At 33.1% G+C, this 12,849-nt stretch overlaps 1 protein-coding gene across 1 annotated transcript in view; it reads left to right on the top strand.

Moving 5' to 3' along the window:
* LOC132919411 (protein sax-3-like) overlaps positions 1-12,849 on the top strand; it is a 69,007-nt gene that overhangs the window by 33,903 nt on the left and 22,255 nt on the right. The window contains exon 2 of the mRNA XM_060980997.1: positions 4,618-4,923. Within this exon, the coding sequence (XP_060836980.1) occupies positions 4,618-4,923 (306 nt within the window). The remainder of the gene's footprint in view (positions 1-4,617; positions 4,924-12,849) is intronic.

Genomic DNA, 12,849 nt, shown 5'->3' with positions numbered 1-12,849 from the left:
ACGCTCGGGTCCGGACATTAGAGTTAGTATCCCCTCTACACTACACATGCACGAGTTTTGTATATGATATTGAATTATGTACTCGGCCGAAATTTTCAAACCGATTAACGTCGGAATTGCCTTAAAACGGATTACGATATTTTTTACTTCATTGTTTACCAATCAGATGCAAACATTTTAATCTCGCGTCAATTTGATTTTTTTCTACGGCAATTTTTCCAAATCGATATAATATCATCATGACACAATTGTTATGTTCACTATAGATATCTGGTTATTAACAATTTATACGGCACTTATGCCACAGACTTAACAATAATATTAAGTAACCGAGATTTGTTATATTATTGCTTTTGCCTCCTGTTCACCTTATGTATACCTTGATTTATACTTTTTTCCCTCGTGAAACAGCTCCCCACAAGGTTTCATTAATAAATTAAGGAGCTTGGTTATTTACTCGAATTGATTGTCAGTGGCTTTTATTTGTTGTGTCCGATTTGGAGAACCCAATTTGTCGTCTTGGCTGTTAGACCAACCCCTTATATCGAACTTTTGGTTAAAGAAAACAAAAACAATACCTTTACCCTCTATTTTGGATTCGTGCCAGCCAAATTGTTTGTTTCGATTATTTCCCCTATTTTAATAGGCACTCAGTCGTGTAGTTGAATTTTCTAAGTAAAACGTAATAACTTAAACACAACTTTGCACTAGATTTGCACTACATTTTGTTAATATGTGCTTTATATTCTATTCGTTTATAAAAATGTAAGTCCTCTAATACATTTTATCCAATCTCTTGATACGATTGTATGAACGGGAACACATAATAAAATAATATATGACGATATTTTTGTATAATATCTTTTCAATGTTTTATTTATTTTTGTTTTTCATTACCATTACCATTATTTTTATTTTATACCGCTGAAATATGTATGATTTGCATTATAATACATGACTTACTCCGTATACTTTTAAAAATATTTGTTTGTAATTAATTTGGATTTTTTTTATCATCGAGTAGGTAAAATTTGATAATAACCAACTCTAATACATAAGTAGGTATTTAAATTTTCTATCAAATTCAAACTGTATAGACTTATTAAATGAATAAAATAAAAATGCCTTTTATACTTAGAGACTTAGAGCAGCAATTTATTACAGAAGAATGTGAAAGTTCACTATTATGCTCTTATACCTCAATAACGTCCATACAATGAGTAATGATTAATATACGTATCAAAGTTCAGTGTCATTATTTACGTGTATCACGTACATCGTACTTAATGAAATCAACAATATTACCTACTGCTGTTAACGTTAATATATTAACAATTTTACCATTAAAATAATAATGAAATCGTTACTCATTTGCTATAAAGTATACTATTCTGAATTAAAAGTCAGCACATTTTACAATATACTATGAAATTGCAAAAGAGTGTCGTGTCGTTTATTCGATATTCTTAAATCTTGACTTTTTACCCACTCTGGTTTTATTAAAATAACAGTTATTTATAATATATTGTTGATGCCGGTCGAGCGAGTAAGAGGTTTATCCGAGACTTTTCTGATTTCGAATTAGTATCTGCTCATCGGCACAGACGTTGTCTAAAATGTGTACATTTTATTAAACTGAAGGGCCCAACCCCAAGCCCTAAGGAGTTCGCTCTTTTCTCTGACGGCAACGTCTATACGTTCTTTCAACGCTCAGCCGAAGTCTTCAAGACCGTGAGCCCGTGAAATATTTAATCGGTTAAAAGCCAACGACGGCTGTCAACTTCTCCGCAGCGACAAGTACATAATTAATATTTTTTTCCTTTCATCACTCTTTTCCATTATTATTATTATTTAAAAACTCCCTCTTTCGTTGATCTGATCTTCCCATTATAGGTGACCCGATTTTAAAAAGTCGTTCTTCCGAGATAACTACCCATAATAACAATAGAAAAAACACGCTTTATAATTTTTGTGTAAAAACATACAGATTGTCTGTTTAAAAAAAATATACATTTTTTCCCACTCGTACGTGTTTTGTGTAAAAAAAGTCATTTGCCGCGCTATTTTTTTTTTGCATTTTGCACTTCACGTTTGCGTTAATTCAAATTTACATTCAATTAATTACTGTGTATTTTTTTTCGTACGCATTCTATGACACTCGACTATAGTAGTTATATGACGTGATATGTCTTTGTATTACCCATATTGGGATTTTACAAGCTAGTGTAGATTTTTCAACAATTATTTCATCGAATTGGTGTTTGGATGATTTTTGAAATGTGTTGTTTATGAATCTGTATGTACTAACTTTTTAAATTTGCGTGCATCATCTCGAAAACTCTAATTTAACCGAATTATAACATTGTATTGAAAATATTTTTATCACATGGTTAAACAATAATTTTCTAGACGCATTCATTCAATATATATTTAAAAAAAGTTTTAAACGAAAGTCTTGTCGGACGTTTATAGCAGAATGTCCAATAACTTTGGAAAAACTGTAAATAATGTGCAAAGTTTTTAATGATCAAAGTGAACAGATATTATAGTTGAATTTGATTTTTCTTTCGTCAACACTAGTTTTACTTCAATTGGTTTGTACAATTTGCCAGTGATAAACATTTATAACCACGTTTATGTCAATAACTCATAATGTAGGTCTGTAAACCTTGTCAATACCAAACCGTATTATATGCGAACACAATACGTACTCGTAAACGCCGTCAATGACGGATCGTTATATGAATAAAATAATATACATTTTTCGTAACTTTGTCTAAATATTTAACGCATATTTTTGTTTCTTTGTACTGCCTCTCATCGTGGCACAATAACATACGATAACACTGTCGCAGTATATCATCAAAATGTGTGCGACAACTCTTTATTTGTATATACACGTTTCGTCGGTGGCTAGGGAGAAAAAAAAAATTTAAACAGAGGAGAAAAGCACTTGCGCAAATGATGCGAAGACACTGATGCTGTCTGTGTGTGTGTGTGTGTGTGTGTGTGTGTGTGTGTGTGTATACTTGTCGTTGGCGGTGTGTTGTTTTATAATGTAACTTTCCGCGATTGCAAATTCACGTGTTCCCCGCCGCGGGGACGTTTCGAAACGCACTCTGCTCGTCGTCATCAGTCCTCACCGCCGACGCACTGACATCTAGCACGGGCGACGTTTTTTTTCGCCTGCCTCCCCTTACCACCCCTCTCGGTACGACAAAAGACGTTCTAGTGGGATATTATATTATATATACACGCGCACGGGTGCCTGCGATCCACTACAACATGTACATACTCTGCACGGCACATAATAACAACAACAGTAATAATAATAATAATAATAATAATAGTAATAACTGCGACGACAATGAAAGCCGCCGGCGACGAGGGGAGGGGGAGCGATGTTAATTTAAAACGCGCCCGCCGGCTGCACTATACTAGAGATGAGCTTCGGAAGCGCATATTATGTATACAAATAAATAAATATTATATATATATAAATGCTGCACGTGCGTAAATATATTTTATGTTTAGTTCTGTGCACCGCGAGCGCCACTCTGTACATATATTATGACGTGTATATGATATTGCCACTTGACCGGTGAAGCAAAACACGAACGCTACCACCGCTCACACCGCGCACCATTCTTAGACGGGAAATATTATTACGTTCGCCGCGTAAATGAAAAAAAAAAAAATGTCGGAACAAAAATTGTTTGACGATTTTTGTTTTTACAAGTGTCTCCGCGTGTGTATACGTCACAGTGTCAACACTCGTACGTGTGCCACGCGATCTGCTCATCGCCGCCGAAGTTATTTTTAATCAAACCAAACAGGCCACGCTCGGAATAATAAATAATTTATAATATTTTATACGATATTATGTATACGCGCCGTACATGCAGTTCGAAGGATAGTCACCTGTCATATTATAAACGAACGTTTTAAATTTTTATTAAACCCAAATCTATCCCCCGGCCATATTGGTCGAATATAATATATATATATATATTATTAAAATATAGCAAACAAATATTGCACGGCAGACCGGCACGTGCGTTACACACACACACACACATACACACACATACACATAAACTCGTTCAATTTTCGTGCATGTCGTGGCTGATAATGATTTCCACCCTCGCGCACCGTCGTCGATCTTCCAAACATATTATACTATTATGCAATATAAATGTGCGGCGATCCTCGTTCGTAATAGTAAGCATATGAAATTGTATAATAATTTATTATATCGTATTACGCGCTCTTCGCTCGCTACGTGCGTATTAACATTCACGGCAGCGCAACCATACATACGCACAAGCACACACTCGCGCCAGACGTCGAGAGTTTACGCTATTGATTTTACGACTCGGGGACGCGGTTTTCCGCGATATTTTATCTTTCGGCAAAACATCCGCGGAAGCTGCGGCCTTTTTGGAGCGGTTAAACTTTACCAATAACGTACACCACACGTGCGTGCTATAATACTATAGGCGTAACGATAACAATGGTGTCGTACGAATAATAACGATGTCATTGCCACACGCACAAAATTACAACATATTATTGTCGTACTGAACGGTGTCCTTGTATTTGTTTTTTTTTTTACAGACGTCCTGTGTGGAAAAGCTCCGCGGATCATAGAACATCCCACCAACATGACGGTCGCACTGCACGAGCCGGCCACGCTGAACTGCAAGTCCGATGGTCAGCCGGTACCGGAAGTCCGATGGTACCGGGACGGCCGTCCCGTGGAATTCGCCGGTAGCGTTCGCAAGGCCCTATTGCCGGAGGGTTCGCTGTTGTTCCTGGAAGCGTCACAGGGCAAGCGTGACTCGGACTCAGGGACGTACTGGTGCATCGCTCAAAACGAGTTCGGTGAAGCTGTTAGTAGAAAAGCCAGCTTGGTCGTCACATGTAAGTACACCGACGAATCAGTTAATACGTATGTTATCCCTCTACGTAAACCGCGTGCCTGTAGAAATCACTAAAATTAAATTTACATATTAAACCAAAGACAGCAAAGATAATAATATCACAAACTTAAATGTAAAATAATGAAAATCTATTTAGTTTACCTTAAATGATAATGAATAATTTAAGAATTAAAAATTTTCGTTTTTAGAAATTCGCTAGTAGGTATAGGCTTACATAATGTTTTTGAAATTACCAACATTTTGCTATGTATCATTATATTCCATCAATTCGTCTTATCCTGAGCCTGCAATGAATTTTTCTTATATTTTCATAAAATTATCGAAATACTTACTATATTATACAATGAGTATTAATTAATTCATAAAAAACAATCAGTAAAAATGATTTAAATGTATTGAATAAATTGTATACAAATAAAGAAATTCGTTCCTATTTCAGTTTTTTTTTTTAAACAAAGGGCAAAAAGTACATTTTTAAACGTAGGCTGATCAAAAATAAAATGTAGATAATTTAATTTATAACATAAATTTGTATACATTTAAGTGTTAAAGTTATTTCTGTGAGTAATTAACAAAATAAATTGCATATTATATTATTATTATACAAAGAAATTATTTATGTAAAATATCAGTTACGTGGTATTTTATATTATTGGTCTAGCGCTAGGTTGTTATTAAATTTTACGTCGAATAAAAATATAACCATCGTAATACTTAGGTATATATTTAATAATATTCAAGAGCAAAACGTTATTATAATCTTATCGAGAACATTGAACTTTCCGTAAGTGCAAACAGAATATAAGAAGAAAACAGTGAAAACGTCTTGACCGAGTGCATGTTAGAAACAGACGAAACTTCAAATGAGATCGGTCATCTTTAGTAGTCCCCGTTCTTATTATAGAATATGGTCTTAAGTACACGTTTGTATTGTACAACGTGATGGCATCATTAATCAAATAGCAAACGCCCCGAGGGGGGAAAATGTACGTAAAATCCAAAACTCTAACGATTTAATCGATTCAATATTGTTTCAAAAGTTTCGAGTGAATAAGAGCTCATTGACATTTTTTTTCCTTTTAATACGTTTCCGACATTGTCGAGACACTACAGTGATGAGCACTATATAAAAAGGACAAGAATTGGTGATAATCGGCGCACACGCTCCGGTGAATGAATTTAAATATATCATGTATATATAACTTTTTTAGCCATCTGATAGTCGCACTATTAATTAAACAGTCAATTAATTAACGTTTAATCGCCGGTAATTAAAGTCCATTATGTACTTTTTTTTATATATTATAAATACCCGTACTCTGAGATTGGGCCGCAGGTGTATAATATATTATTATACCCGACCGAATCGCATTAAAATCGTTTAATGTTCGCGTCACACCGGCGCGGGGTAATAATATTTTGTTCTTCGGTACTTTACCACGATCGAATCATACATCCCTCTGACTATCGAAACACGTTATCGACCCGTAGTTACTTCCGGCCGACTTGGCTGATTCCGCATGCGTCTAATTTTTTGAAAGTGTATAATATATACGATTTCGGTACACACAAACACATCGTTGAACTCGTCGGGATTGACTTTTATCGGGCGGCCCCGTTTGTTAATTACAATCTGTTCCGGCACATAAAATACCGGAACCAAATCGCGTGACGACGGCGCGGCGCGTCGCAGTTGTTGTGTCGCGATCGGATCCGTCCGCATAATGACATAGTCAGCTGCCGGGTCGCTGCATTGCGTTTCCTACCGTGTAACCGTGTTACCTACCCTCCAAACCGCCCGAAAACGCTATAAAACATAGTGGCAATAATAACATAATACATCGTCAGCCATCGTCGCGAACGGTTTTTATCGCGAATGCGTTTAACCGAAGAGACCGGACAACTGAACGATAACTATGTATTATATTATCGTCGTCGTGATCACAATCGCATCGAGTGGTGTATACGTAGTATTATATAATATTTATTACGGGGGCACTCCGCACGCCTCTCACGGCCCGTCGTCGACCATACAATAACATAATAATATTATTATATACTGTACAATTCAATCCGCCTACAGCTCTTTAATTCGCACGCGTGTTTGAATTTGACAAAAACGTTTGATGGCAACCAAAAGTAGTGTCCGGGAGGGGGTGGTGCGGTGGAGGATACGATTCGGTCAGTCAACACGCGCGTGACGGAATATAAGGGGCTTATTGAAGCGCAAAACAAACGGCCGGAAGCAGTTTTCTTTAGACACACTAGAATCGAGTGAAAATAAGGGGCTTTTTCCGTGGCGGTGGCTGTGAGGGTGAGATGAGGTGATCGGAGACGACGTCAGTCGGTTGTGGTACTAGTTGTGGAGGTAGAAGGATGGGGGGAGTTATAGAAGCGAAGACAAACATCGGCCGGAAAAACGGTCTTGTTTGATGTTCCCCGGGGAAACGTCCGAAGGTTTTCTTTGCTCTACACGAGAGGCACAGCTCTTTAAAACCCCTAAACTTTTGGTGCGTCGGACCGTTTCTCTAATTAATGGACGAGAATCGAATAACAGTTGATGGACGCCGAATAAAAAAACTTAATATGTGAAAAAAAACGAGTGTGTAGAAAGAATAAAAACGAAATACAAATAATGGTTGTATGGGTAAAAGGAGGGTCTACAGGACTTACGAAGTTATATATTTTAGACGCATACAGGTTAGGTTAAAATATGGTTTTATAAAAGTATATTATTCATTGTTTAATTTAATATTTTAAGTTTTCAATAAAATATTACATTTTACTGTTTTAATATTTTACTTATCTTTTACAATTTTTTTTAATTTTTAAATTATTTGTGTATAGATTGTTCACTTATACCCAGTTTAAAGCGAACAAATTGAATCAATAGTGTTTATTTATTTATAACTATATAAACTTGATATATTTTAATGAGCAGATTTAATGCCCAAATATTTTACTGTCTATTTCGCTCATTTTATCTGAATTTATAATGATTTAATTCAATATTCTATGCATCAACATTTCTAGATCATAAATTTAAGTTTATGGCTAGCCATTAAAAAAAATCATTAAAAAACTTAAAAATAAACTCTAGATGTTTAAAGAATAGCAAACCATTTGAGTATTTTGTAAAAATGTAGAATTTTAATATTATTATCTACTAGAGCACAATTTATTTTTTCCAAATGGAAAAAATCGACATAAAAATGCTATTCCGTTCGTTAAAGAAATCATGCCTTATTACACCGTAGTTCAACCATCGCGGAACGTGATCCAGCGTGTTTAATATAATGACTATATTATTATTATTACTATTATTATAATGTATACGTTTTTCCAATAACCGTATAAATCACGGTTTATACAGTGGTATAAATGTATAATATTATATAAAGCACTTATACTATAGGCATAGTGCGAGGGATAGAGCTGTAGTAGAAATTAAATAAAATCCGTAAGGCGCCAAATCTATGGATTTCGTTGAGACGTAAAGAAACGAGATGAACGAGATATTATCGTGAAATGTTTGTGTGTGTGTGTGTGTGTGTAAAAAAAGGAAAAAAAAGAGAGATAAAAAATAATAATAATAATACGAGCGCCATACAGCGAAACGCTCTTTCTGCGTGGTACCTCTCTCCAGACCTATAATATATTTATATACCGAGTCGTGCCGCAAACAAATGCAATCCATTATCGTGCGGATTGGATTCCGTTGTCATTTTCTCTTTGACAGCCGATTTTTCCCATCTCTCCGACACGCGTATACGCGACATATACTGAATATATATATATATTTATATGTATATACGTTTAGGTTTTGTCGCCCGAAGAAACGTTTGTAAATTATTGCTTTTATCGGAAATATTCACAACGAGCGCCACCTCTACATCCAAGCGCCTGACATTGTACTCAGTCGTTGGGAAACAGTCTATAATGAGAGCGTTTTTATCGAGCTGTTTCTAAAAAAAAATAAGCACAAGACCAAACTCGTATAGACTAATAATAATTGCAATGTGCGACGTGATGTTGTATTTATTGTCGTGTATATTATTATATAGTTAGCCGTTACCGCCGATATCGTTTTGGCAACCAAACGTTTCGTTTGGTATTTTACGAATTCAATCGATGTATATGTATTTTTAGACCAGTAGAAATGGCCAATTAAAGATGTGATGACGCTAAGTAAGGTTTATCTATATACGAAGCTTAGAAACGATATATCTCTGTGTAACAGTTTTCAAACACTACTGATGCGTGTTAAACGGATAATTTTATCTCGCTTACTTGGTATTTATTAGCTAAAAATATACGACATTAAATTAAAGTAGCGCTCAAAAGAAATACGAATTAAATATTTCACATCCCTGATATCATTAAAGTATTATTATTCTTTTTTTTTATTTCAACCGTACTCAACGATTAAGAGTTATGGTTTTGTAAGGAACAATTTAATTTTATAGTTCATGTATGAACTGTGTTTCAAAATAACACACACATAATATTAGAAATAGACATTTTTATAGACATTTTAACCATTTGGTATGCTTCGTTAGTTCGCTTTGTGGTAGGAATAAAAATATAAATGTTAAATCGAAAAAAAAACATTGTTTAGTAGTAAATAGCAAGAATGCAATTAAGGTATCGAGTTAGGGTTTAAAACAACTGTTTTTGATATTGTGTCACGCGAGTTTTAAACGTTTTCATTGTTTAGTCAATAACGTCATGATATCGTAATAATAATTCAAACTAAATTGATTGGAATACTAAAAAAAAAAAAGATAAAAATAATAATTCACTCCACTGTAGTTAATATCGTTGTTTTTAAATGAAATAAAATGACAACAATTAAACATTAGACAAATATTAACTGTACCGTTTCTAGTGAAAAATGAAAAATGTAAAAAGTGCTCGTCGTAAAAATAAAATTAATTAAATTATTATGTGGAAAACTAAAGAACCGTGTCTTTAAGCTTTGGAGTCGTAAACTTTGCAGTATAAACGTGTATAATAAAGCAATTTATATTTGGCTTTTGGTGTTATGATGAAGTTTTGGTTCAAGATTTAATTAAAAAAAAATACGCAATGAATCGTTTGTTTTTATTTTCGTTTGAACATTGGTACACTCCGACAATAAATGTAGGTAATTTAACGGTGTCCCGTTTTAAGGCATATGAGGGTGGGAGGGGGGCGAGGCGGGTAGTTTTTAAACATTTTCTAAACGGGAAAACGTCGTCGAACAGTAACGCGAACGCTGGTGATAGTTATTATTCGTTTGATATGTGCGCGAGTACCTTACTCTACTTTATAATATATATTATAATAATACAAAAGCTACGTGCCGCGACCCTTCAAATTTGTTGTCAACGCTTCAGTTCGACGGGAGGTCTAGTGAAAATAATAACAATAATCGCAAAAGTAATAATAACGTCGATGATAACAATAATGGTAATAATAATGCATCCCATGATTTGCATGGGGTAACACAATGGCGACTAGGAAACTGGACGACAATGAGAGACAAAATAAGCGGCCGCCGCGTATTGTTATACGGAAATCGGGAAACCACAACGACTCGACGAAATGCAGATGGTCACAAAAAACAGTGTAAATCATATTATGGACAAATCGTCGCGATGACATGTATGCAAAATTTTTAGCAGTCCTGTTGATCGGTTTTTTTTTCTACATTTACCTCGTCTCGTAACTGAAAACCAATCGTGCGCTGATTTAATAACTTGGACAGACGAACCTATCGAACCGAAAATGCACATTTCCGATCGTTCGGAAACGCATGATCATCGCCGTTGTTACCGAGAAATTCTCAGACACCCGTTTGAACTTTTAATTTCATCTCGTCTTTCGATCTCAGTGGGAAGCTTTAATTACATCGAGAATTTAACTCTACAGCGTAGTTTTGGCTTTTATGAATACTGAAATATCTAAACTATTATTGATTATTGAAGTAGGATTATCTCATGAGATCGTTAACGACTCCAAATTTGTTCATATCTAAATGAAACCTAACGTATAGTATACTTCGCTAACCTTCAGGATTTTTTTAGTTAGTTTGAAAACTATACGCTATGAAAGCAATTTTAATTATTTAAAATATGTTTAATAACGTTCGCTAAATTCAAGATATTACTTTTTAAATACCAATAACAGAAAAATTTAAATACTTAAAAAATATTTAATTGAACAGCGTTAGATATGATTATAATATTTTACTTAAACATAAAGTTATGGTTTTTTTTTCGATTTTACATAATTATTATCACTTTATCAGCTATTATAATTTAAGAAAATATTAAAAATGTATAAGGAATAGCAGGTTTAACGCTTCCAAAAATTCAGTTTTTTAAATTGTTATCACTCAATCGTTTTTATTACTATTATCACTCCGTTTTTATGATTTAAATCGAGTTTTGTCATTTTAGAATTTGATACGAACAGAACGAACTATCACGAACAGCGTACATTACTATACATTACACTATATAAGTAGCACGTCTGCATTGTATGCATCAAGAATATTTGTAAAATATCATTGAAGTATACATCATTAATCAAACGCGCAAACATAATATTGTTCGGTGAATTATATAGATTTTTTTTTCAGTTCGATCTAGTTTGATTTACATAACTTAAAAGGTCGCATATACGATGCTCGATTAAAAAAAAAAACTTTAGTTACTCATAAATCATATACGTTCATACCGCTACCGATACACACTTATATTTGCTACCGGCTATTTGTAATATCCGTGATTGTACTGACATCGATAGGGTATTAATGTACACGAATCCATCAAAAGATATGCGAAATGAAAATACTCCTGATTTTACTGAATGGTATAAACCATTATAATATATTATTAGTATTATGTGAACAAATTTTAATACTATGTGTTTTTTGAACAACCATAATACAGTTTGATGGTTGGAAGTAATTAATTAAAATACAAACTATAAACTATTATGAAATAAAATACAAACTATTTTAATTATGGATAAATAAACTATAAACGCTTTAAAACAGTACCTAAATATTTATAATATTATATGAAATATATGATATTGTCTTTATATTAAAAAAAAATAAAACTTTTACAAAAGAATAATATATGTTGATTATTTTAACGAACAACAGTCATTGTTTAAAAATCTATTAATGTTTTTGAAAATATTTTTTTACATCATTTATGCTCCAAATAATTCAATATTTTTTAAGTTTTTACTTTTTGGAATGATAACATACATTTTTATAAAATATTTTGATACATAAAATCAAAATTTTGGCAAGTAATAATTTAATGAATTATAAGTTATCAAAGTTTAGGTATGCGAAGAGTTGAGATACATGTATACCACGCAAAATGTTGGTCTATTACCTTTACCTACTCCATTTAATAAAACTTTAAATACTTGTAACTCATAAACTACTGGTCCTAATTTTAATTTGTATAAGACATGTATCAAAATATCCCAAACACTATTTTGCTTCGGAATATGGAATTGAAAATGTATGTTGTTATTAAAAAAAATAAAAAATTACTTACGATAAAAATTATTTTTTAAAACAAATGTTTGATTTTAACTAGAAATAAAGTAAAAAATATTTTTTCTTAAACGTTAAAATAATTTGAAATAATGATTTGTTCCATAATTGAATCACCCAGTACAGCATCACTATATTCAGATAAACATTGTAATATTATTTTTATACAAAATGAAATATATTATTTATTATTTTAAACAAAATGACTAATGATTGATTTTTTGCTATTTATTATCCATCCAGAGTTTATTACAGTTGATATGTCCAATGTAAAATTTACTATGCAATAAAATGTTATCTTGTAGAAAAAAACTTTGAAATTATTAGACTTTGATTTATAAA

Source organism: Rhopalosiphum padi, chromosome 2, assembly GCF_020882245.1.
Source record: "Rhopalosiphum padi isolate XX-2018 chromosome 2, ASM2088224v1, whole genome shotgun sequence".
Classification (NCBI taxonomy): Eukaryota; Metazoa; Arthropoda; class Insecta; order Hemiptera; family Aphididae; genus Rhopalosiphum; species Rhopalosiphum padi.
This window is presented reverse-complemented; position numbering and strand designations above follow the sequence as displayed.